The 27,495-nt window shown below is 49.1% G+C and overlaps 1 protein-coding gene across 6 annotated transcripts in view; it reads right to left on the bottom strand.

The window, feature by feature from the left end:
- The window catches only part of MGRN1 (mahogunin ring finger 1), a 109,885-nt gene that overhangs the window by 9,109 nt on the left and 73,281 nt on the right, over window positions 1-27,495 (bottom strand). For all 6 annotated transcript variants that reach the window (XR_012656519.1, XR_012656518.1, XM_032781619.2 and 3 more), the window contains exons 8-12: window positions 24,613-24,660; window positions 16,279-16,347; window positions 13,442-13,601; window positions 4,892-5,001; window positions 762-985 (exon numbers count right to left, since the gene is read on the bottom strand). Coding sequence is in view for 4 of the 6 variants with exons in the window: in XM_032781619.2 (XP_032637510.1) it covers window positions 762-985; window positions 4,892-5,001; window positions 13,442-13,601; window positions 16,279-16,347; window positions 24,613-24,660 (611 nt within the window). In the remaining 2 variants the exon portion in view is untranslated. The remainder of the gene's footprint in view (window positions 1-761; window positions 986-4,891; window positions 5,002-13,441; window positions 13,602-16,278; window positions 16,348-24,612; window positions 24,661-27,495) is intronic.

Here is a 27,495-nt window from a genome sequence, read left to right as displayed (position 1 = left end):
ATCTCTCTGTTAGCAGGAAATGAAGTCACTGCCCATGAGAGGAGACAAGGGCTGGGGTGGCACAGCACAGAGCCAGCAGCTAACCCACTTTCATCCTGGCTCTGACACTGCTTTGTGCAGGGTCACTTTCGTCCTGGTCCTGCACAAACCATGTCAGAGGCGACCTACGGTGGGAACACATGTGCACCCACCCATTCTGCTTCTGGGTGATGGATAAAGGTGGCTTCAAAAATTGTAACAAAGGTTTGTGTCTCTGTTTTTCACACTAGAAATTCAGCTCCTGTCTCTTGGAGGACTCCATGGAGGACTGGAGAACCAGCAGAGTTATGACATCATGTATACAAAGTCAGGGACACCTGGGTAATTGGGAAGGGAAGAGGTTTCTTCCAGCCTGTTTAAAACTCTGGAGTTGTGTCACCAGCTATTGAAGCCAAAACACCCTGGAAACAGCTGGCAGAACAGATCTGCTTGGTAAAAATTCAACTTTCTTCAGTGAACAGTGAGCCCTCCATGGAATCCTCAAACAATCGCAAGACAGGCATTTCTAAGTCTAACATGCAGGCACCACCCCAAGCTCCCAGCTCTGAACAGCTGTCGTCCACCCACCGCTGCAGGCTTAGCAGTGCCGGGATCGCTAGGCGGCAATGCCAAGCCATGGGCCAGGCAAGCCAAGAAGGAGATGACAGGGCTGTATTGTGCTGGGGAGGACCCAAAGGGCCCATGCGAGGCGCAGACTCTTTTGTTCCTTTGTTGGGGCTGACCTGTCTGGAGATTTGCTCCGCTTGCTCTTTTGAGGGCCGCTCTCCGTGGCTCTGTCAATCCCAGCTAGTGGGCGGCCGACAGGAGGCAGCCCATCCACCATGCCAGTGTAGCTGATTTCCTCGTACAGAGGAGCGGAAGGGATGGATGGGGAGATGGAGCGGAGGCCATTCAATGCTTCCAGCAGCGAAATGGGCTCATATCCTGGAGGGATGTTGTCGGAGCTCTGCAGGTGAGGAAAACAAGGGGTAACGTTAGGCAACCCCACCAAACTGGACCCAGTGTGAAACTGGGATCCCTGCTCAATTCTTTGCACAGTAAATCCTTTGCTCCTTTAATGGTTAATTTAAAGGGGCACCACCAGCTTAAAGTCTTGTGCACACAGCTGTTTCAAACAACAGTCAAAATTCTCTAAGGGAAAGATTAGAGAGAGCAGTATTGTATGTGCTTGCTATTGTCAGTTTATTTCTATTGCACATCCAACAGCCCTTCCTGCTGCTTCCTCCACATACCGAGTTTCCTTTGTTGTCTGTCTGGGACTTCCACATGACTGGGAAAGCGGGGGCTGAGGGGATATGCAGTACATGTTGATTGTGTCCTGTTAAAAGCAGTTAAACCAATGTCAACTGAACCCAATTATTAATCACCAACAGCAGCAGCAAACTGCACCTCCATTCTGCACCATGGTGCTCATGTTTTGGGGGTGGGCTGGTAAATTCACGAAGGGAAGTTTTTATTGCACTGAGAAGGAATATAAAGAATATGTTCAGCTCAGCATCTCTGCCACTGACTGAGTTGTTATAACCTGTTCACTTTGTGATGCCTTTCAGTGCCAACAACGTCTGCACTGACAAAGCACAAGTGACTGGTAGAGGTTGGTGCATGCATGCTGGAGGACATGGCAGCGAGGTACAGCACATTGTGGGTTTAGGCACTTGGAGAGGCAGTGAGAGACAGTGGGCTAAGCGAACAATGAAATACTTAATTGCATTGACACTAAAACGGTCCCTAGGTTCCAGGATTATTGCCCCACCAAGCCGGAGGGGGCATTGTTTACAGACACCAGCTCAGAGCTCCTGTTTTAGGAGGCAGCAGACGTGAGGAGACAGCAACAGACTGGTTTACATTGGAGATGTTTTTGTCACAGTCATGAGGGGCAAGAACCAACCTTTTGATTTTGTGTTTTCTTTTTAAGCGAAAGCTCAGGTGCTGTACCTCAGTTCCACAGCAGGGGCCACGCAGAGCCCTGTGAATCAGTCACTGAAACTTATACACATCTTTAAGCAATGGCTCCCTCTCGCTGGGCACTAACCACCCAGCTGTCGCTGAAGCCTATTGCTCTGCCTACAGCACCACTGCAGGGTGCCCTGCATGACCCTCAGAAGGCCGCAGGCTCTGTCAAGCTTGTATAACAATATCAGACGACAGCCGTCATCTTTAATGAAGAGATATGACCTGCAGAGAACACAGGTCCCAGTGTGCCATGCTCCATCATGAGCCAAGCCCCCAGGCTGCTTTGAGCAAGAGGAAGCAGAAGTGTCCCTGGTGCTGAAGATGAGGGTAGCTGCAGGCCTCATGGGATAGGTCTAGGGGATAAAATGGACCGCTCCTCCCTCTCTTAGGTCCATCACTTGCATTTATACTTCAGCTCTGCTTCCCCCTCCTGCTTACCAAGGCGCAGTCCCTGCCTGGTGGTGGTGGCTGATTTGTTGCGCTGCACCCCAAGCATGAACAAGTCCCAAGGTGCAAACACTCACTCAACTGTCAACTAGAAGAGTTTGAGGGATTTTTAAGCAACTTCACAACCAAAGCTGTTTTGCTTTACACAAGGTGTGCAGGGGTCTCCTTCCTAGTCCCTTCTGCTTGCATCTGAGACTTGGTTTGACTCTGCTACTGTCAACCCTAACCTCTCTGAACGAGTTTTACAAAGAAAGCCCAAGCACGCCCTTCAAAGAGATCAGGGGCTAGACAAATCCAGATAAGCTCCCACAAGCAATCCCATGAGTGGAACAGGAACTTGACAGAGGCTCTTTTGCTCAGTCCTAGGAGTCTGGAGCAGGAAAACAAGAAAGAAGGGGTTGTGATCTCAGGGTTCCAGTACAGGGTGGGGGCCAGGAATCCCTGTGTTCTGATACTGACTCCCTTTGGACTTCAGGCAAGTCTCCCAAAACTCTCCGTGCCTCAGCTTATCCATCTGTAAAATTAGGATAATGCTGCTTCCCTCCAGCACAGCAGGTGGGGGCGAGCGAACGTCTGAAGGGGGCGAGTGCTGTCAGAATGAACGGGAGCAGGGGCTGGGGTCAGGGCACTTTGGGCTTCGCTCCTTCGTAATGCCCAGTGTGTTAGCAAGCCCTCGCACGTGGAATGGTCTCACATGTCAGCGAGACTCCTGGTGATTAATGCAGCCACTCACTGTTTCCCTTGCACATTTCCCGTTGGGCAGGGAGACAGTGCTCACTTTGGGGGATTTAAAGGGACAGTTAAGATCATAATCATATTTGAAACAAGAATTTTCCTTTCCCGTGTCACTCCCAGCTGAGACCATTCCCATGGACAGAGCTTTATAACTAGCTGACTAGCTCTTCGTGAGGCTGTCTCCACCTTACTCTGCACCCTGCTTCAGCAGTCACGCTGGCTGGGGCAGGTTCATTTGCTGGGTCTCAGCACTACTTCAAGGCTGCTGGGTGAAAACTGGTTGTAACTGAGCTTTTACAAAATGCCACAAATGCCCGTTTCTGTTCCCGTCACAGTTTGTAAAACAATTGTCCACAAAATCCCACCTTGGCTACTTATCAGCACCTCTCTCAACGTACTGACTGCCTTTCCGAAGAGTAGCGATTGGCCAAACAAACCTGCTCTCTGCTACGCTGAGCAGAGAGGGTCTTGCTCCCCAGCCCTTTGCCTGGCAAAGCACTGGATCCTCACTGCCGTTTGGAAATCAGACAAGAGACTTTTTTTAAACTGAAACTTGCTCAGCTCAGTCAGGTCAGGGAGATACCATGCCCAAACTTTGCATTCTGGCACCCACTTCTTGTCTGTAGTGACCGCTTCCCCCTCAGACAGGATTTCATGAGCCAGGGGAGCTTACAGATGAGTGATCCAGCCTCATGGGGTGAAAGGGTCCCAGCCGCTCAGTCAAGAAGGTCTATTTGTGGTTTGCTCTGCAACCACATCACTGACAGTGAGCGGTGTCAGCCCCTGTGAACATTGTTCAGAATGGAGGCTTCCATTCTAGAGTCGGCAAAGGAATGGGCCAGGACGATGGGAACTGCGTTTACACCTGCAGGCCCCAGTATCTTGAGGCACAGCAACGAGTACGTATAGCGATACGTCAGAACAAGGGCAAGGGGAGCAAGTCTCTGAACAACGCACTGGAGCCGTCTTAGGTTACACCTCCTTCATTCAGAACAGCTAGCAATGCTGTATTTGACAGCCCTCCAGTGGTGCTGATCGCACCAGCTCTGGGAGATCTTACGTATCTCTACAAGTAGCTGTGCACTTCCACTGGCTGAGATGTGTGCTTCCCTGGGAGAGCTGCACATATGGGGTTATTAGCCAGCCCATGAGCAGACCTTAGAGGGCAATCAAGAGGCCAACGGCATTTCATCAAAACAACCTGCGGATCCAGATTTACACACAAGCTCAAACTGTAACCAATTATTCTTCCAACCCCAGTGCTTGGCCACCTGCTCCAGTATGGGCACTGTATCCTGCATGGCCCAGGGAAACCTCTTCATGCGATGGCACACGGTGGCAGTTCCTGCTCAAAGTCATGCTGGCTAACAAAGGAGCGGACACCCGGCCTGAAACGGCTTCATAAACCTGGTGTGGGGGGTAGCAGCCATTCTGAAAAGCCACAAGCCATGGGGAGGGCTGCCCTCCAACTATCAAGGGGTTCAAGAAGAGCAGGAGGTTCGAATGCTCAAGCATGAAGCTGATCCAAGTAGGAAAGGCTCACCCCAAACACAGCTCAAAGGGCCTTGGCCAATAGCCCCAGGAAAGGACATCCACAGACAGACCAAGCCAACTGAAATGGAGCCTGGACATGGAGAACAGAGAGCCTGCCTGATCTCCACTCCCTGGGAGGGGGGGACATAGGGCCAGAAGCCACGCAGGGTTGTGAGTTACTTACAGAATGCTCATCATGGTCCATGGTCTGGGCCAAGACGGTGCTGAACGAGACAGGTGACAGAGCCCCGGGCTTCTTCCTCACGGCTCGGATCTGCAGCAGGGCGCGGAAGGCTAGGAGGGAACATTGTACAGGTGACTAGACGGCCAAAGCAGCGTGTCGGACAGCGCCACCTTGTGCCACAGCCACTCCACTAGGGACATGGCTCAGACACTGCATTAGCGGGTAGAATTCACCTTGGTGAGACCCTGCACCTTGGAGAGCAGGGGCTCCTGGGGGAGCTGCCTCCAGCTGACTGGCACTAATTTCAGGCTACGGTCTTGCAGCTGAACACATGGAAGCCAAGTGCTGGTGTCCAGTCCCCTGAGCTCATCTGCTAGTGCAAGAAACCAGAGGGAGGTGCAGTCTGCCAGCAGACAGAGCCTTTGGCCTCAAGCAGAGTCTGTAACGAATGAAATGGCAGCTCTATTTATATGGAAATACAACCCCATGCCATTCTGGAAGTGCCCACTCTCATAAGTAACCTGGGGGGTGCTTCTTCACCTGAGCATGCCCCTACATCTGCTGCCAGCACCAGCTGAGTCAGTCTGCCCCCAGCCAGCAACTCGCAGGGAGGTGAGGGGCTGACACATGGCAGGAGGCCAGAAGTTGGTACCCGAGTACACTGTGGCAATCCCCAACACAGGCCCAGGAAAGATGCAGTCACCAAGGCCCGAGCACCTTGGGGCAGCACTGCAAGGCCCTCAGATTGCCGGGGGCCCCAGCCATGGCTCAGGAAAACTCCGTGGTGCATTAGATGCTGCACTAGTGCTGAGAGGTGTGGGGATGGGGCCAGGCCTGGGGCTACTCCCAGAGAAGTGGGAAGGAGAAAGAAAAGCAGGCCAGGCCCTGACAGATTTGCACACAGAATGCCAAGGAGACAGTCAGCAGCTCTCCGACACTGCTCTGCAAGAACTGCACTAGGGGGACAGAAGGGAGCAGAAGACACAGCTCCCCCTGCTATTGCCTCAGATTTGTGGCTCCAGGCCAGGGTGGGGATGAGGAGCTGGCCACTGTGTTAATGAGGCATTAATTTTCTGGTAACAGGGGCAGTTAAATGATGCCATGTTCACACGCTGGGGCTAGGAGGCACATCAGATGAGCTGAAATCCCTCAATGAACAAGACTCCGAGATGGTCTGAAATGGGTCCCGGTCCATACCATACAAAGGGATCAAGGTGGTTAAACTTGGGCCCCCTTGTTTCATTGCCAGAACGTTTCATTCACAAGCTCACGTTTGCCTTCATGTTACTACCCTAGAGCAGTCTCTACCCAGGGTGCAGACAAATCAATGGGTTCTTTTGGGGGGAAAAAATGGATTTTTTTCTTCACTAAAAATCAAGGGTTGCCATTTAAATTACAAGTTTTTCTTTTTAAAAAAAACCTGTTTAAAATGAAATCTGAATGTAATACAAAATACTTTAAGGCCTAATCTTACTATAATTTTTAAAAACATTTAAATAAAAAATAAATATATTGAATCCATGAGCCTCTATCAAAAACTCTGAGATAAAGTCTGCTTTATTGGTGTAAAGTAGGGATAGGTAACCTTTGGCACATGGCCCACCAGGGTAAGCCCCCTGGCGGGTCAGGATGGTTTGTTTACTTGCCGCGTCCACAGGTTAGGCAGATCACGGCTCCCACTGGCCACGATTCGCCGCTCCGGGCCAATAGGGGCTGTGGGAAGCAGCCCGGGACGAGGGATGTGCTGGCCGCAGCTTCCCACAGCCTCCATTGGCCTGGAGCAGTGAACCGTGGCCAGCGGGAATCGCAATCGGCTGAACCTGCAGACGCGGCAAGTAAACAAAGCAGCCCGGTCCACCAGGGGGCTTACCCTGGTGGGCTGCGTGCCAAAGTTGCTGATCCCTGTGTAAAGAATCCAGGGAACGCATTTAACTTTTGTGGTTAAGCTTTATAAATATGGCACATTAGGTAATACGCTGTATTAAGGGCTTATTTTATTTAATAAAAAATCAATTTTATATGCTGTTTTGTGTGTTTAATTAAATGCGTTACCATCCTATTGCAGCTTAACACAAATTCTGAGAAAAAAGTTAATTAGCTAGTAAACAAACAATATATCATTCACCATTTTCTAACAACTAAAAATATACGATTAATAAGAATTTGAAATATTAAGCTATATAATTGCTTAAATAAATGTATGCAGTTATAGTGTACTATCCTAGGTAGCAAAAAGATGTCCTAAATCTAGCGTAAAGGTTCTATTTAGTTGTAAATCACCGTTTTAATGGTTATATCAACCAATGACAAGGCACCTTTCTGTAGAAATAACTGAAGTACAGGTGGAAAAGTTGATTTAAATTGATTATTTCAATCAAGGCTGTCAATGTGGCAATTTACATCAATTCACCCTGCCTCCATCTCATTTCTTGCCCCAAATCACTCTCTGGAGAGCTCTAATTTTGTCACTTTGCTCAGACTTAGGTTAAAGGGAGCCTATGAACATACCAGGCTTGCAACTTATGCAGCTTGCAGGTTGCTTGTGCTTAAAGACAACCCAGGGATTAGTGAGTTTCCCTGTTGCACTCAGCTGCCAGCTGAAGCCAGAGGTTACAGGGAATTGGAGCTGCATTGGCTGTAACTTTGTCTAAATTCAGTTTCAGGCCCAGACAAGAGCCTCTGATAAGGATTTTGCTACTGCTGTCGACTTGGATGCGTGAGGCACTTCCCACTACCCAATTGTCTAGGTAAGGGGAATGCTGGACACATAGGCAGTGCAGGCAGGCCAAAACACGTGCCAAGTCAAAGGGGAGCTCCGGGTATTGGTTGCATGTATCTCAAGCTATAACGTGAAGGTGCTTCTTGTGGCCTGGATGTATTACCAGGAGTATGTGCCCTGCACATCGAGGGCAGCATACCAATCTCCACTCTCCAGGGAAGGGTAATGGAAGCGAGGGTGACCATCTGGAACTTGATTTTCTTAATAAAGCAGTTCAACTTCCTGGAAGTTTTGAGGAATTAGGAATAGAATCCCTCTGTGATGACAATGAACCTTTTCTATCACTTCCAATTGCAGAAGAGACCGTACTTCTTAGAGTAATACAGTCTTGTGAAATGGTCCTTGAAAAGGGACGGGAAAGGTGGGCTGGAGGGAGGGAGGTGAACTGGATAACACATTCCTCTTCACAGTGCTGATCACCCACTTGTCTGACGTTATTTCCGTTCCAAGCACTGTAAAAGTGCAATAGGCATCTTCCAAATGGTGGGATACATGGAGAGACATGGAGAGTCAAAGTGACTGTTAAGAGGCTGTTGATGTCTAGTGAGAAGGGTCGGATGGAGACAAAGCTGCCTGGTGCCATTGAGAAGGCCTGGATCGTCTCTTAAGAGTCCTGGAATCTCTGCTGGAAATGTGATCTGTGGTAGGACAGAGGTTTAAACTGTTTCCTCTTTTACATTGGAGTGTACACCCCCATTGATCTGAGTCATCCAGGAGTTTTTCAGTCTTTTGAGAGAACAATTCAGATCGCTCAAACAGCAAATCCCAGAATGCAGCTCCTTTGGAATTCCAGACATCTGGAGCCACAGGGAAAATTTCATTGCAAGGACAGTGGCCATGGATCACAAGGCTGTTATCAGTTGCATCAACAGTTGCATGAAGGAATGTTTTTTCCATGAGGTGCCCTTCAGAGCCATAAACTGTTCCCTAGGCTTCTCTGTAGACTGGCTAAAACTGTAAAATTAATACAATCATATTTGGACAGGAGAACTTGACAGCTAGCCACCCCCATCTGCAGAGTTAACTGTAGAGTGAACTTTCCTGCCATATATAGCCAGTCTCTGGAGCAACTTGTCTTTAAGTCTGGCTTTGAGATGAGACAGGTGGGAATGCTCATTGGCAGCCATAACCACCAGTGAATTGGAGACATCAGAGAGTGTGATAACTGATGATAATCAGAATCAATTTGTGGAGCTTGGTAGTGCCTTTCGAGTCTTTTGGTTGAAGGTGGAATAGAAGCTGGGGTCTGCCCAAGGGTTTTCTCTGGCCTCAAGCAAGGCTTCTTCAATGGGAAGGACCACACTTCCCCTAGCAGGCGTTTGTACAGCATTGAGGAGACTGTGCAGATTTTCTTGAACGAACTTCACTTGCACTCCTGAAGAAGAGGCCACTCTTCACATTAGGTCCTGGACAACCTTGAAGTCCTCTGCAGGTGACTCTGCGGGTGACAGCCTTGTCTGGAGACTATGAAGAAGTGCACGGAGGGACATTCAGGGGTTACTTGAGTATCTCATCCTCCTCAATAGGGGACAGTCGGAGGAGCCTGGTGAAAGGCTTCTTGAACTGGAGAAGAGGACCCCAGCTGGTCTGAGATTCTGAAGCAGGTCTCAGCACCCTTGGAATGGGCCACGACCAGTATGGCCAAGGGGGGAATTCCACAGTTGGAGCCTCCCACAGCGGAGAGCACCATCTTGGGGCTTCCTTGAAAAAAGACGAGTCATAGTCCTTAGAACCTGTTCCCCATCATGATGTCTATGAGGTGATCTGAAAGGTCAGGATGGTGACAGAGTTCCGAGTCTGAAGAGGGAATGTATGACTCCTCAGGGAACAGAGGGAGCATTCCTGTTGGGGCTCTTGAGAGAGTTGGGCCCTGCAGTCCGTATATAGCATGGGATAAGGAGGTCTGAATGCCAATGAGGTAATGGGTGTTGGCAGCGTTGAAGTCGACTGTATCGGTGATGACAAAGGCTTCGGTTGTGCTTATCGCGCTGGCAAAGCTGACTTGATTGGTGGTCCCGGGTATGTTGAAAATACCAGAAATGTCTACTGCACCAGATGTGTCTGTGTGGATGCTGCCAGGTGTGTTGACAGTACGGACAGTGCCAGAGGTGCTGATAGAGCTGAGAATGCCAAAGACCCTATGGTGGTCAATACCAGAGCTGGGTGCTGCAGTTATGGAGAGGCTGGTAAAAGGAGACACCCAAGATCTCTTGCAGACAGGAAGGCTTAAGGAGCCAGAGGCACTGACTCAATCATTGGTGGATCCAGCATTGCCAAGGTGGTCTGGATTGTCTGTACAGGTGAAGAGGGGCCCAGTAAAGATAAAGGCACAGGACTGAATGGCCCTGGAGGAAGTGGAGTCTGACAGAGCTGGTGAGTGCTTATGTTTACAATGCCTCAAACCGGTACTGAAGGCCTTACTGGAAGGCTTGCTCGATGAAGACTGAGATTTCAACTGCTTGTCAGCACCGGAATGCTTCGGATGCTTTGAGGAGGCTGACGGTGAAAGGAAGAGCAGTGTTTTTCTCCTGACTTGCATTCCCAGATGCAGGCAGCTGGAGGGGCATTCCTTGTGGATTCAGAATCCATCATCTCATATGCAGGTTCACAGTGAACTTTTCAGCAGAAATCCTTCTGCTTTTTTCTTTGAGTGGGGGAAGAGGTACAAACTAGATATCTGTCCCTCACAAGACCTTTCCCTAGTTAGGTTAAGCAGCTTTTGTGCCTGTCTGTGCCAAGGAACAGAGAGGGAGGTGGCGGACATGCCCCTTTCGTGGCCTTGGCTCAATGCACAGGGAGAGTAGAAGTGTATGTGCCACCTAGTGGTACTGCTGGCAAAAGCCTTTGACTTGAAGGCACTGGGCACCCGTATGCCTGCAGTGGAACATACATGTGCACAATCACTTGTTTTATCTAGTAGTTCTTAAAAAAAAATCCACACACTTCAGCCCGTCTCCCCGCAGCGTGCGTCTTCCCCTCAATTCAGTTCTTATCCTTTCCCACCACTTCTGTCTACTCCCGAGTTCTACATTCCTCTACTGTCAGCAAATAGAAACACTCTGCCAGTAGGTTTCACAGTTCATCTCCCTCCAGTGGCCAGGTCTCAAGGAAGATAACAGCTTTCTATTACTACCAGTTACTCAGCTCAAGTGGCAGAGATCTGTGCTGTGGATCTAAAGATCCCAAACCCGCTGGTGACCCATGTGAGGGTCAATACGGTTCCACATGAGGGCATCAGTTTTTTCAGTAAGCTTTTTTAAAAAAAGAAAATGATATAGAAGACTATGTTAAAAAGAATGTTACGATTGTAAAGTGAAGCACTCATAAGTTAGCCTTAAATCTGGTATTTCCTGTCTATACAACCTTAATTTGCCCGCCCCTCAATGCATATGCATTATGATATAGTCTTTGGTTACATGATCAGATGCTGTTTTTTCCACAGGATCTTCTGAAGACCCAGCTATCCTTTATAACGGTGATCTGGAAACAAATGCGGGATTTCTTTGTTTGCTTTTTTATGCACAGAGAATGCCTGAAAGGGATTCTGTGTTGTCTAGAACAGAGGAGTTTGAGAGTGCTCTATGGTGCACGCTACATTCTAGGTCTTGGAAGCTACCAGAAACCAGACAGAGCAGCAGTATATATGAAGCCAGGCTCTGTGTGTGCGCATGTGTTTATTTAACATGGTTATTTGGGACCCAACTGTGCCTTTGTTGCTTCATCACATTATTTTTGTTATGTAAACAGCAAAAGGTATGTTTTCTATTTAAAAAGAGGTTACTTTTGAGCGGGGAGTGTTCTTTTTCTTGGAGTGCTCTATGGATCACTTGTTGATTCCCTGCTCTGTTCATTCCCTCTGAGGCACCTGGCATTGGCCACTGTCAGAGGACAGGATACTGGGCTAGATGGACCGTTGGTCTGACCCAGTATGGCAGTTCTTATGGAGGACTAGAGAACTAAGGTGATATCACAAGTATCAAGGAAGTGAAACCCAAGGAATGACAAGGAGAAATGATGTCTAGTGGGACCATTTAAAAGTCTCTGTTGAAGATTTAAATATCCCCATCCTTTCAATTAAGGACCTATAAAGCTACTGCCCCCTTCCCCATTTCTCTGCTCTTTTCCCAGCAATTATTTCCCTCTCCCTCAGCTCCCCCGTTATCCCTGACTCCCCCCAGCCTTGCACTGATTCTGGGTGTGTGTGGGAAATATGGTTCTGTTTTGCCATTTTAATGAATTATTACTCAAAGTTCTGTATTAATATGCCCAGTAAGGAATCTATTGGTCAAAAAACATTTCCTGAATCTTTTGTTGTCTGTATTGTTACAGACATACTTGCTGACGGGTATTTTGAAATAAATGACCAAAAATAATTGAAACTGGTGTGATTATATTGTGTTATTTTGACAAATACAATATGCAGCATTTTGCAGAATTTTAAAATATTGTGCACAGAATTTTTATTTTTTTGGCCCAGAATTCCCCCAGAAGTGGTATTTGGTACATTTATGAGCACCAGAGAGAACATTATCTTCTGAAGCAGCTGGGGACACTTAAATATTTATACTGCAGTAGCTCCCAGAGACCCCAGGCAGGGTCAGCTTCCCAGTATGCTGGGCACTCCACAAATGCATACCACGACAGGCCTTGTTCCAAAGATCTTACAGTCTAAGACAGTGAGTGGGGGACAGACTGGAGGGGATCCAGGATGGAGCAGGGGGAGAAGAACTCAAGGCAACAGCTGTAAATACATGTTTGAGGAATTTGGAGGTGAAGGGTACAGGGGAGATAAGGCAGTAATTGAAGAGGTAGGTGAGTATGGAATACATTCAGTACATCTGATACCATGGTTTGATTACTGCTGATCATATGGCTTTGGGGTGGCCCACAAACAAGCAGGGACAGCCAACTGCTTCAGGCCCTTTCAAACCATAACACTGAGCTGTTTAGTTTAAGGTTAGCCACCCAGCCCCAGAGACACACTGGTTACAATTCAATGAGCTTGCGTCCACGCTAGGCCCTCCTGAGGCTCAGAAGAATGCTCATGCCTGGAAGAGCTCATGAGAGCCGAGGCCCAACTTGCAGTCCCCCAACCTGCCTGATTAGCTCACAGTATGGGGACATGCTTGTGACCTAATCCAATTTGCCATCCTATTCCCGGGAACTGCTGAAATATTAACAGGGCACTTAGCTGGAGACAGGGCTGCAGTTACTCTGTTCTGCATCAGTCATTCATTTTTTGAATGAATAGGCCCTGAATTAGCTGATATGGAAAGGATTTAACATCTCCACATGCCGAACGAAAAGCAGGCTGGTGACAGAAGCCGAAGAGACTCCTCACTCCCAAGAGCACCATTGATTTAACAGAATGCCAGTGAGTTAGCATCAACCCTCCAGAGTGACAGTTTGCTTCAGGAAAAATGGTGGTGCTTATATAAAAGACATGGCCCTTTCCTCTCCCAGATGGGGCTGCCAGCTTGATACACAGAGTGAGTGGACTGAAAGGAAGATGAAGGTACATGCTGCTGGGACACTAGGTCCATCTGGACGTTGCCTCCCCTTCTGGTCCCAGTGGCCAAGCGGGAGGGGAGAGAATCAGACTACAAGTTACTGCCCCATCCACAATCCCAGGGCACCAACCAGTCACCTGTGTTGCTGGTAGGTAAAGCCACCCTTGCCCAGCTAGGTTAGGGCTTTTGTACCCGAATGGGGAGACTGCAGCTACCCACTGGATGGCAGCAAGACCAGCACCCTCTCTTGAGTGTACTCACGCAGCCTGCAGATAGGGCAGTTGTTGGCCTGGTAGCGCAGGGTGTCCGCACAGGAATTGCACAAGCACAGGTGCCTGCAGGGCAGGATGAGGGTGTCTCGCAGGTCGGACAGGCACACCACGCACTCGTTGCTGTTGTCACTGTTCTCATCGTCAGAAGGCTGTTACGAGAGGAGAGGCAGTGCCACGTGAATGCAGGTGCTTCACAGGGAATGAAAGGGACACTGCAATTCAGTGAGGTCCTTGCAGCTCAAAGGTGAAATATGGCTCAAAAAGTAAAGGGGCTGCAATCCATACTCAAGGAGCTCAGTTTATTTAACTTAAAGAGAAGGTTAAGGGGTGACGATCAGCCTATGAGTATCTACACGGGGAATGAATATTTGATAATGGGATCTTCAGTCTAGCTCAGAAAGGTCTAACACACTATACATTTTTTAACCACAGCAACAATTTACCAAGGGCCGTAGTGAATCCTCCATCACTGGCAACTTTTAAAACTAAAACTGGATGTTTAGAAAAACAATTTGTTCTGGGAAGCATTTTGGAGCAGATCCCTGGCCTGTGTCCTACAGGACCACCTCTGGATGATCCCAAGGCTCCTGTCCAGCCTTTTTCCCCTGCAACCAAACAGACAACCAGCAGGGGAGCTGCTGAGCAGCAGGAGGGAAGGGGCAGCAGCTGCCCACAGCTCAAACCAGAGAGCACTGGGGATGCTGGTGTAGCGGTGGTAGGAGGTGATGGCACCTACCATCTCCTCCGGCTGATTCTCACACATGAATTTCAAAGGCCTGGATGCAGCTCAGGGAGCACGGTCCATTCAGAATCCAACAGTTGTGACAGTCACCCTCCAGGGCCGCAATGTAGAGCCTCAAGGGCCTCTAAGCAGCCCGGGGCCACAGGTTGCTGCAGGGAATTTGTGGCCTTGTTAAAAGTGAGATACCTAGGGTGGGAGAGGGAAGATGCCTCCGTTCCCCCTGGTGTAACACTGGTGCAGTCTGGGCTTTATTATACGGCTTTCATTAAACAAAGCCCTGGAACTTGGAGCTGACAGTCAAATGCAGCAGTTGCTATAAAGAGGAACTTGCTACCAATCACAGCAGCTCCCTCTGCTGGAGCCGGAGTGGGGGGTGTCTTTCCAGCCCAGTAGACCCTGCTCCCCCCACACCAGCACCCCTTGCTGAAGCTGGAGCAGTCACAATTGTTGGGGCCCAACCATCAGTGACCTCAGTGATGTGCACAGATATGCTTGTCCTTTTGTGTGAGTTCTCTTTGCTGACGCACACTAGGCCACACGCCGCACTGTGGGATGACCGAGACGTAAACAAGACAGCATCTGCTCCTGCCAGATGAGCGAGTCAGCCTGCTGACCACGTTAGCAAGCGGCTGGAAGCTGCCTGCGCACATCGTGTGAGCTCCTGATCTATTTCAGGGCTCCTGTGTGTTGCGCAAGGACATCCTTCCTCTCCCCTTTTCACACTGACTGCTCAGTGTACTGGAACTGAACGACAAACAGCCCAAAGTCACGAACTCACTGGGCTCTGTCTGAAAGAACTGGGTCCAAGAGCTCATCAGAAGACAGCAGGAGCATGAAGAGGAGTCTCTTACGAGACCAGGTAATAGGATTTGAAAAAAAGTTCCCAGCCTCCCCGTGGTGCGCTACGTGGTGGAGCAGCCACACAGAGGGTACAGATTGTTAGCACAGGACTGGGAAGAGGCTGGGGGAGAAGGGGCAGGGCTTCCCCTGCTCAGTTCCCTTCCGAACCCCGCTCCCTCCCACAAGCGCAGCATTGGGGAATCGAGTACAGGACTCACAAATGCAGTCAAATTTGTAGAAGCCAACACCTGGCACTCACCATGCTTCTCATCTGCAGAGCACTTCACAGATGAATACTCTCAGTCTCCCTCTCCCCGTCCCCCGAGCTGGGAAGGTCAGCATTACGGATGGGTAAATTGAGGCTCAGAGAAGTTACATCACTTGCCCAAGGCAAGAAGGAGCTGATTATATTTGTAGATGAAGCATTTTCCACATAATCCCTTTGGCACTAGTGAGACTACCCAGCGTCAACTCCTCCACTGCTGCAGGGACACGCAGAGAACAGCAGTCCATTCCAACACCTGGCTATGCCCAAGGGATGCACTGCACTGGCAGGTTCAGCACATGGGGAATCTTAATCCCTGGCAGTGAGGAGCCAGCCTGCACACACTAACAGCACAGCCACAGTAGCAAACCTCAGGGATCATGAGGAGAGAGCCCTCCTCAGCCTGCCCCGTGCTAATGGACAAGTCAGTTGCAAGAAGTGATCTTGGAGGGTGGGGTGGGGGTGGGCTCAAGGGCCCACTTCCAGGGGAGGAAAAGGAAGACATTTCTGGGCTGGAAAGCAGCCTGTGCAGGGCACCAGAGACAGAGCGCGCAGTAGTAGAGACCGGCATGGCTCTTCTCGTGATGGATCGTTATTAGTATGGGCTATGCAGAGAGGGGCCCACTGAAACCCAGCAGCAGCTGGTGACTAACTCCCTCTAGCTCCTTTGAATGTCAGGCACAATGCCCATCCTCAGGCTGTCGAACAAAACCTAAGGGGACAAATTCACCACTGACTGTGGCATCACAACAGAAAGACCTGGCTTGCCATGATTAGTAGTAAGGTTACATGGCCTATTTCAATCCTGAACTGAATGAGGGGCAGCGGCTGTGAGGACTCTCTGATCCACCCCCGCCACCTCCGGTACATAAAGTATCAGCCCATAAACAAACTCCAAGGAGAAGCCAAGTCGGCTGGCAGCACAGCCAGGCCCCGCATGTGGCTCAGCCTGCAGAAGGGGGTTTCTAGGCGCCAGTACCTTTGTCTCCTGATTGTTTTTATTCTCGATTCCATAGATCTCCTGAAGCAGGTAACTCACCCGATCCACCTAGGAAAGAAAGAGACATCACTTAGCCTAGGAGTCACAGCTGCTCCATTTGCATTTATTCCATTTTAGTTACTTCACCGGCAACAATGGAGAGAATGGGCTGGCACCCGGAGCCATGCCACAGCCTGAGGAAGGGGTGGGCAAACTTTTTGGCCCAAGGGCCACATCTGAGTGGGGATACTGTATGCAGGGCCATGAACGTAGGGCTGGGGCAGGGGGTTGGGGTGCAGGAGGGAGTGCAGGCTGTGGGAGGGGGTGCGGTGTGCAGGAAGGGGCTCAGGGCAGGGAGTTAGGGTGCAGAAGGCGGTGCAGAGTCTGGGACGGGGCTCAGGGCAGGGATTGGGGTGCAGGACGGGTGTGGCGGGGGCTCAAGGCAGGGGGTTAGGGGTGTGGGGTGAAGGATGGGTTTGGGGTGCAGGCTCCAGCCTGGCGCCGCTTACCTTGAGCGGCTCCAGGGTGGCAGCAATGCGCAGTGGGGCTAAGGCAGGTTCCCTGCCTGCCCTGGCCCTGTGCTGCTCCTGGAAGTGGCCAACATGTCCAGCAGTGGCTCCTGCGGGTAAGGTGGGTTGGGGCGGTGGCTCCGCCACTGCCCTTGTCTGCGGGTACCATATCCAAAGCTCCCACTGACCGCGGTTCCCCATTCCCGGCCAATGGGAGCTGTGGGGGATGGGGGGGCAGGGGCATGATGCCAGCTGCTTCTGGGAGCAGCGTGGGGCCAGGGCAGGTAGGGAGCCTGCCTTAGCCTTGCTGCGCCATGGGTCTGGCAATTCCGCGGGCCAGACTGAAAGCCCTGATGGGCTGGATCCGGTCCGCAGGCCATAGTTTGCCCTCTCCTGGCCTATACAGCAAAGGAGAGAGTCTGGATGAGCCACCGCCAAGCAGAGCCCCTCCCTTCACCTTCATGCTGAGGAAGGGGCTTCAGAGAGGGATGTCGGAAGAGGGGGGGCCCAGGGGGCCATTTCTGATGGTAAGGGCAAGTGAGGTGAAGGAGGGGAGAGGAGCGAGTGGAGAGAGGGTCTTGAGGAAAAAGATTGGGTGAGGGCAGGGCCTTTAGGGCAGGGGCAGGGCATTGGGGACGGAGTAGCACTAGGAAGTGGGGCTACGGTTCCGGTACCACTGGCCCCCTCCACGTTTAGGGAGCTTTTGTTGCCTTGGCTTCAGAACTGGCTGAGAGGCAGGGATAGAACAGTGGTTACGTCAAACACAACTGATAATACTGCACTTCAAAATGCACTTGGCTCATAGCAGGCCTAAAACAGGAACCTGCAACTTCTGCTGGCTTCAATGGGTGCTGCAGGACCTGGCCCCTCTTGATGGCTTAGCTTTAATCATGGATGGCCATACTGAAATTCAGACCCGCCTGCTCAGTTCCATACAGGAAAGGTTGGACAAACATAGCAGCAGCAGGCCTCACTGCTACACTGTGGCAGCCAAGTTTCCCCAACACGCGTTACCAGCATGTGGTGTTCTGCTTGCAGATACAAATGAGTCAACAGAGACTGAGAAATGGTTCCATATGAGAAAGCTACTTCAGAGGGTCAGGCTCCTGGGAGAGTGAGCGCCCCGGGAGCACTGTGCATTTTGTTAAGAATTTACCTAGAGAAGTGCTCGAGCCCTTGCTGTGGCTCCACTTTAGGACTGTACATGGATAATTACTGGGATGGAATGTGCAAGCGCAAAGAGGCACAGCTGGCAAATTGCGGTAACTGGGTATGGACTGTACTGCAGCTGCTATGCACCCTTGGCCTTGCCATCTGCCCAGCTTAGTGCCTCTCCACATGAAAATCCATGGAGAACCAGGATCAACAGCTAGTGTGGTGATGCCTTGGCCTAGAGCTCGTGTGCATGTATAACTAGGTTATAGGTGCAATTCCCACTGGGGGAAGGCTTCTGAGATTATGGTTTTTCACACTGGGGAGATGTGGCAAGGCAGAGGTCTGCCACTGCATCACGAGACAGCTGGGGTAAGACAGTGCAGAGGATCTTTTCTTCTGTTCTAGGAAAGGGTTGAGACAGAGACGCTGAAAACTAAGGAGAGGAAGAAGGGCTCAGTGCTCAGAGCAGACAGGGGACTTGCCAGCAGGTGCTTTTACAGAGGATGGCTGGGGTGGCTGCGCTGGCAGGTGCAGTGCTAATCTCACCTGAGTCTTCTACGCACTGAAGCGCCAAGGTAGCGGACACAACCATTTATCACTGCACTTCGTTGCAGATGCTATATAGTGAACTCCACCAAAAAGCAAATCTCTCCTGGATCCACCCTGTGAAAAGCCCGGAGAGTGGGCGAAATGGTAGGGCGACCCTCAGTACTGTCCAGAGTGACGTCCTGAAGATGGGACATGGAAATGTTTTACTGCATATCCCAGAACTGACCCTTTACCACTACACTGCGAAGCCACCTGGAATCAGACGCTTGAACTCTCCCGCCAGTCAGCCAGTTGAGTTTTGCACCTCCAGCCAATAGCAAGAACTTGGTTGTTTGAAGGGCTGTGTCTGTGACTAAGAGCTTCAATGTTGCACAAAGCAGCACACACAGACGATGCAGGCCAAGCCTAATTATATCCACCCCACTTGCCAGTTTAAAATGCTCTGACTCATGAACCAGCAGCTTAATTCCAGTGTCTCCCTACTGAACTCAGCATGGAACCTACATCCATGCTGGAGCTGCATTTCAAGGCAATGAGGTCATTGGTTGGACTTTGGAGTGAAATCCTCCACAGTGTCTCGCAGCTACAGGCTGGGGAGTTTTAGAATGATTGTGTGGGAGCAGAGCATTTATAGCTGGACATTTCAAAGAGGGCCTTGTTCCATCCTCCTGACTCCTTGGGTGATCAAAATGTGCAGAGGGGATCAGCTCCAAGGTCACCGACAGAAGGAAGCGTGGGCACTGGAATCTAACCAGGGTGATGTGTTCCCTTTATTGAAAGGTCTCTAAAATAGAATGTAGGATCACACGCAAGTAAGAAATATACAAGGGCCATTCGATCAGGAAATCCGCTCTTCCACCAAGGTAGAACACAACTCCTGCTAGAGAGACCTTCAGGTATTAATTAGTGCACTACACCCAATCTAGCAAAGAGAAACTCAGCTCAGATCATTAGCTGCAGCCCTTCCACCACCAAAGGGCTTACAGCACTGGGCAGCCAGAAGATCTCAGTGAGTAACAGATGGTTACAATGGTAGGGAGGGAAGGAAAGAAGTCTAATGATGGTAGGAGAAAAGTTTACATTAATATACACACACCTCACTCCACTACTTTTCAGCTCATTCTACACACACAGGGAACAGACTAATGCCACGTTAATTTCTGCAGTACTCTGTGTTCTTGTAGGAACAGCTTACGAGTCTATTTTAAAAACCTGGGAACATTATGGGAGGGACTGTTTAACTCCTAGATTTTATGAGCTGAAGAGGAAGGGACAATTAGGAAGGCAGAGAACTGTGCCAGCAAAGAGAGACAGACAAATACACGCTATTTCACAGCAGTAATGGGCTCACCATATTGTGGTAGGCTGAGAACTGTACTGGCGGCCAGTTAAAAGGAAACAGCTCTCCATTTCAGCAGGCTAAAGTACAAAGGGAGAACCATGCACATGTAATGCAAGACCGTGCAGTAACCTGCATTTATTTGAATAGATCATTGCCATGTGGGCCAATGCTCTGCCATCAGCAAACTTGGCAAGAAGAACAGGCTGTTTTTGTGAGCTTGTAAATGCAACATTTCTTCTTGCTTTAAAAAAAACCACAAATAAAACCAACCCTGAAGAGGAGACACTGTGATTTCACAGCCGCAGGGCAGCCTGTAGGCACTCTCTACACTCTACACTGCCTGGGAGTTCTCAAATTCTGAACAACCACCATTGGGGATAATCCCTTTCTGGGCTTTACTTTACACGCCAGTTTGTTTTCTGGGCTAAATTCTCTTGCTCCATATCTTGAACCTATTAATGGAAGCTCCACAACCAGAGCAGAGACTGAGTTTTAATACAGCCAAATGCACAGACATCTAGCAACGAGGAATGCAGGCCAGACCTTCTAAACGGGGGACTGTATTCTGGAAAGCAGGAACGCTGAAAAGGATTTAGGGGTCAGAGTTGACAATAAATTGAACATGAAAACCCAGTGCAATGCTGCAGCAAAAAGAGCTAATGTGATCCTTGGCTATGTAGACTGGGGAGCAGTGAGTAAAAGCAGGATGTGATTTTAACTCTGTATGGCACTGGCGAGACCAATGCTGCAATACTATGCCCAGCTCTGGTCTCTATATTTTAAAAAGGATGTTGAAAAACTGGCCAGGGTGTAAAATGATTTGAGAACTGCAAAAAATGCCTTACAGTGAGAGGCATACAGAACTCAATCTGTTTAGTTCATCCAAAAGGAGACTGGGAGGTGACTTTGTTATAGGGTCTAAGTACCTTCATAGGGAGAAAATACCAGGTATCGAAGGGCTCTTGAATCTAGCAGAGAACGGCAGAACAAGATCCAGAGGCTCAAAGCTGAAGCCTGACATATTCAATGAGAAATAAGGCACACGTTTTTTAAGAGTGCAGATGATTGACCTTTGGAACAAACAACCAAGGGAAATGGTGGATTCTCCATCTCCTGATGTCTTCAGATCAGTGCTGGCTGCCTTGCTGGAAGATATGCTTTAGCCAAACACAAGTTATTGGGCTCAATGCAGGGGTAAGTGGGTGGTGTTGGTGGCCTGTGATATACAGGATGTCAGATTAGATGGTCCCTTCTGGCTTTAAACTCTATGAATCCCCAACAGCCTAAAGAAGAGTATGGGCTATGGTGAACATCAGCAATTCACCCCTCATTGTGGCCTACTGCAGATGAATGCATTTCCCCACTGCTTGAGTTCTTAGATGAGTACGTTTACAGCAGATTGAACCAGAGCGAGCAACTCTGGCTGTGTAGATGTCTCAAGCCTCCTGCTGTGGGACACTTTCCACGCGGCTTTGACTCTGGAAAGCTCTTCTAAGGGCTCGTCTACACTTGAAACACTGCAACAGCGCTGCTGTAGATATTACCTACATCGACAGAAGGGGTCCTCCCATCAGCGTAGGTAATCCACCATCCTGACAGGGGATAGCTTGGTCAATGGAGTAATTATTCTGTTGACCAAGCACTGTCTATACCAGGGGGTAGGTTGGCTTAACTATATCACTTAGGGGTGTGGATTTTTCACACCCCGAGGGCTGTAGTTGGGTCAACCTAACTTTAGTGTAGACCAGGCCGAAGTCAAGAAGATACCACTTTCAGCCCATATCCCCAGCAGTACTGGTCTAAGCCACTAACTGCCTCCTGGCTGCAGCTACTGAGGCAAAATGGGCCAGCTCTGATATGAACAGTAGAGGAGACTTATTTGACAACAAGTTTACAAGATCAGTTCCAGAGTCAGAAGTTTATTGAGAACAGCTGTTTCCAAGTAGCCACAGTTTAACTGCCTTTTGTATTTGCAAAGTTTCCTGGTGCGGAGCCTATATTTTTCTTTACACTATTTGCTCCCCTTTGTTGGAACCTTTGGAGAGACACCAGGATTGAAATGAGTCAGACGGAGCTCCCTTCTCTCCCGTACAGGTGATCCCCCTCCAGGTTATGCGGCTGCTCCCCTTGCTGTGGATTAACAGAAGTGTAAGGCTCCATGTCCCATTCCAATTCCCTGACTAACTCAATTTCCATAGCAAGCCTTCTCCCTCGCCCCTAAGTTTCAGCCTAAAGCAAAATTTAACATGGCTATATTAGAGAAGGGCTATGATAGATTTCATCCTTTGTGCAAGTCTTGAAGAAGCACTGGGAGACAACTCAGCTCAGAGAGGATGCAGTTAGTGAATAAAGACAACAGCCCAGCCAGCTGCATCAGATGCGCCACGGCAATAACAGTATTTATCGAGAACAAATGACAGGTGCAGAAATTAGATCACCGGCTGTAGAAACAGGCAAGCAAACTGAGTTACTGTTTGCACAGCGCTGGGAAAATGTCCCTTGTTAAGTATTCTGATTATCACAGATCAAAGATAGAGTCCACTACTAAAAGACCAACCAGAACAGCAACTTATTAATGACGTCCACATCAAACCAAGGCATCACATCATCTCACGTTTTAGCGGCTTTTTACCTTGCTATTTTTTTTCCACCAAAAAGCACTACCTAAAAGCTCCAGAGAGGCATGGTTTTTAAACCTCCCTCACTCACCGAGTTCTATCAGCTCATCAGGACAAAGCGCTCTAGCAGGCAATGCTCTCTCTAAAGCAGCACAGGGAAAATGCAGCTTCATCCAAAAACTGAATATATTCACATTAGAAATAAGGCACACATCTTCCAGGGAAGAGCAAAGTCTTGGGGAGCGCTGAGTGAGGTGCAAAGAAGAGGGAGACATGATTAAGGTGGCGGGAAAGGAGGAGATGGGCAGTTGCACTGTGGGTGGACTGGAACAGGGGAGAGGAGAGAAACGGGTGGGTGCAGAAGTCTTTGTTCAGTGTCTAATACAATGGGGTCCTGGGCCATGACCTTAGCTCCTAAGGTCTATTGCAACCACAATAGACGTCGTAAAGTCAAGGTGGTCATCAGTCAGGGTGCCACAGAATGGATGAATTTGGTAGTGGGGATAGAGAGGAAGGAACGAGTTTCCAAAATGCAAAGAACGCAACAGCAGGATTTAGGAAGGGCCTGGACGGGAAGAGAAAATGACAACTCAGACTTGACACCAACTCTGCAAGCTTTGGCCGTGGGAAGGGAAGCGAGGCTGTCAATGGCGACATGAGGAAGGACGGGAAGATGATCAGGCTGGGTTTTTGCCATGCTATCAATCCTGTTGCTGTGCTACAAAGAAGTCTAACTGTAAATAAACTGCTGCTCTTTTTAAACGCCACATCACTGGTGCCTCCGGTCCTCAGCATGAGATGTGCTGGACTAATTCCTCCCTGCCGAGCAGACCTGATGAGATCACCAGCTCAATGTCACAGTGAGCTCAGACAAATTCCCACGAGGGAAGGGGCCACCTGTAAAAATATCATATAACCAGTTTAGAATGGTCTTCCAGCAAGGGTATGAGTGGAAACTGCACATGCCCAGTCTGCTTCTGGATCAGATTGAATAGCCCCTGCATTCATCACAGCTTGCTCTTCGGGCTTCCGTTACCTCAGCTGTACATCCGTGGCTGCATCTTCTTCAAGGCCCTGCGCACTGCAGGTGCCCCCAAGCCACCTCGCCTTACGCCTGGCAGAGAGATCACGTCAAATGTCTTCCCCAAAGTCTGAATTCCTTGGGAACCTCGGTGTCTTGTGAGTCTTCCAGCTCTCAGGATAGTCCCTTCAACTCTGCTTGGAATTGTATGATGGCTTCATTGTTGCTCGTTCTGGCTAGGCAACATCCATGCCATCTCTCTCAAGCCCCTCTGCACTGGCAGGAGGATGGATCAGGTGAGTTAACAGCTTTTCTATCTCTGCTTTCTTGCAGTTGTTCCCAGGTTTACTTTTACTGCCTGTGGATCAAGCACCCTCCATTTAGATCTCCTTGGACTGCTCCTGTCACCCCAGCTGTTTCTAGGCTATCACCAGAAAAAGACTTTCCTTTTCTCAGTGAATAAGGAGACGACACATTGTGCAGGGAGAAAACAAGTACAGAGATCCCTACAATTAGCTAAGACACGCAGCTGTGCAAGGGAAAGAGCTAACAGTTCTGGGGAGGTAGCTAACACTGGGATGGCCAAAAAATGGTCCACCCAGTTAGACTTCTAGAGCCTTTCTCACAGAACAGAGCTGAAGGGGCACAGAGTAGATTCTGAGCAGGTGGTGTTTGTGCTGACCGACACATCCAGCAATGATGCAATTCAGACAGGCCTCAAACTGATGTTGATATAGCTTAGTGAAGACATCAGGACAATAGATATTTCTAAGGCACTTACCACTTTGATATGCCTAATATCTGATATGGAGACCCAGGAGCACAGAATGACAGATGTTGATCTAAACACAATGCACCACTTTAGCCAATACAAAAGGTGCTGCCCAGTGACACTACAGGTCCCACAGCACAATGCTGGCACCTCTTGGCTGCACAGGCCCCATCTGCACAATAAAGAAGAGGAAGGCTCCAATCTGCTCCTTAATCCAGACAAATTAGGTGCAGCCCTTGAGCTCCTGGCTATCTGCCAATGCAGCTGCCCATTGGGCACACGTGGGCATCTCTGGGATGGCAGCAAACATCTTTACCCAGCACATTTTTTTTTTCTGTAAATGATATAAACAAGGACCATATACTTACAATCTGCTTCTGTTTTAAAGGCTTCACAGAGAAGCTGCCATCCACGTGCTGGTGGGGGAAAAAAACAGAGAAGTTAAACAGACTATACGGAAATAACCAAAGCAAAGTGCAAAAACACTCAATGCACAATTAGTGTGTCCACACAGGGAATAGTAGCTAGTGCACCCCAGGTCCTGAGGGCTTCTTACTTGTGTAAACAACCCTTTGATGCTGCACCAGGACTAGTCCTTATTTTATCTATCTGCAAGTGTCACTGAAGCATTACAGGACTAGAGGCCTCATCCCACAACCAGGCAGAGCTGTGGTTTTCCCCAGCATTTGCCAGGCACACAGAGCACGTGGCAGAGAGTTAAACCGGACTTACAGATGGTCACCATGTGCTCCTGTGACTGCAAGCTTAGTTACTGCTACCGCGCTAATGAGCCTCGCTTATTTAATCGACTGTAAAAGCTAGACCAGAACAGAATCTACTCCAGCTTCCCAGCACAAGACCCTTCAGCCATAGCTCGGCTCAATGCTCTGCAGAGCCCTTTGATTTTGTAATTGAGGCAATGTGTGCTCCAAAATTACCATCAGCAAGGGGGAAAAGAAAAGCCACAGCTTTTGCTTTGGGGAAGCAGCCACGCTGCAGAAAGGGCTGTTTGAGAGTTTGCCATCCAAGGATAAAATTACATTCACTGGGAGCACAAGCCAAAGGGTTGCTGTGAAGTCAGGAGGGGCCTCCTGGTGGGATGAGGGAGATTAGTTTTATCTAGTACCTGGGTTATTTTAAGTGGATTGCCTTTCAGGGTGTGAAGGGAGTAAGAACATCTCCAGAGACCTAGTGACAAGAGGAAATACAAACATTTTCCCTGCAGAGTTTCACACAGCTTGTGTGGTCTCTTTTATAGACCTACAGGGACGGAAGGAAGCTAAATAAACAGAATCATTTACACTGGCACTCCCCAAAGCAGTTCTGTATGGCAGGACAACGGAACTATGTCAAACTGACTGGTAATACGTCCAGCACCATGTGCTCCTGCTTTGGGGAAATGCACCGCAGATAAGGGGCTGTAATTACCAGGAGGAGACAGCTCCATCCACTGAAAAACAGAAGCCAATGAAACAACTATTAGATATATATATATTTTTTAAACTGAAGTTGTTTGTACACTGGCCTGTGCCCTCATGAGCAAACCACACAGGCTGCCCAAGGGGATGCAGAGAGGCTGACTTTTCCTTTCAACCACGATCCTGAAAACAAGTTCATTTGGGCCTCCAGTAGCAGGTCCTGGACATCACCTGCATATTGATAATGGACCCAGCCACAGGAAGCTGCTCGGGCCAAAAAGTCAGAATCCCTTCAAAATGTATCTATTGCCAGGCCCCCACTAGGTGCTACCCCAGTGCAGGAGACTGTTCTCATGCGACTCCCATATCAAGCCAGGAGATCTGGAGAAACGTCCCATGGGTGGGACCTTATCCAAAATGGGACATTTGCCCAGTCAGTTTCTCTAGCAGGTGATTTCCTGATTTCTGAGGTTGCCACTACACTGCTGCAGCTGCTATTGTAACGTATGGAAACTAACTAAAGACAAAGGGAGCATCTGTCCCTGGGACTAGACTCAGAGCAGCAATGGGGTTCTCTCAACAGACAGTCGGCCTGTGCCTTTGGTGTCCCTGGTCTCCCTAGAGGTTTGTCACAGACCGGGTTTGTTGGGAAGCAGCGCGAGTGGCTCTGGCAGGTTTTCCATGTGGTGTGTGCACAACCATGTAGCTCCCCCAGAGCATGACCGCGGGGTCTGACTACCCTACGGGGATGACACTGTTGTTTTGTGTTTGTACAAACTCTTAAGTCTGTCAGCTGCTAGAAAGAAGGCCCCTATATATGAACTGGCATGAAGAGCAAGCAGCTAGTCTCAGCTAAAAATTCCTGCAAACTCAGTGCGTCTTACTTTATAATTCAGACATTTCACTGTGGTTTCTATCCTGCTACTTATCGACACCTGAGCACAGGAGAGGCAGGCATCAAACATTTATTTGTGAGGCTACCACAGATTTCTAGTGATATCTTTCTCAATGCTCCGTTGAGGAGGTGCTCACCTCCCGTCATCCCGCTTCTGTTACCACCTCAGTACCTGGGTGTGCTAGATGGAAATGCAAACCTGCTGAATGAGTTTTGAAGCTAGGAGCTTTTTAAAAACCTGTTAAACAATTAACAGCTCTACAAGTACATCTCCGGATGCAAAAATGACAAGTGAGAGAACTGATGTGGGCTAGAAAGAAGAAGAATGGATGTGAATGGGCAAACGTACAAGGGTCATGTTGGGAACTTGGCTGGTGGCAGCAGCCAGAGCTGTAATTTTACCATCAAAAGGCCAGCAGGACAGAGGGGTCAGGTAATCAAAGGGGCAACACCTACCACAATATGCCCTCTGCAACTTCACATAACAATCAGGTTGAGGGTGTGGCCTAGCCCAATGGCTCTCAACCCCTTTCAGGAGTCTGATTTGTTTTAAATACCCCAAGTTTCACCTCACTTAAAAACTACTTGCGTACAAAATCAGACAAAAATATAAGTGTCCCAGCACCCTACTGCTGAAAAATTGCTAACTTTCTCATTTTTACCATATCATTATAAAATAAATCAAGTGGAATATAAATATTGTGCTTACATTTCAATGGACAGTATACAGAGAAGTACAAACAAGTCATTGTATGAAATTTTAGTTTGTGCTGACTTCACTAGTGCTTTTTATGTAGCTTGTTGTAAAACTAGGCAAATATCTAGAGGAGTTGATGTACCTCCTGGAAGACCTCTGCATACCCCTGGTTGAGAACCACTGGTGTAGAGGAAAGAGAGCAGGGCAGGGCTCACAGACAGATACACACGTAAGCAGAAAG

This window comes from Chelonoidis abingdonii, chromosome 9 (assembly GCF_003597395.2).
Source record: "Chelonoidis abingdonii isolate Lonesome George chromosome 9, CheloAbing_2.0, whole genome shotgun sequence".
NCBI lineage: Eukaryota > Metazoa > Chordata > Testudines > Testudinidae > Chelonoidis > Chelonoidis abingdonii.
The sequence above is the reverse complement of the archived record's forward strand: the minus strand, read 5'-3'. Positions and strand labels throughout refer to the sequence as shown.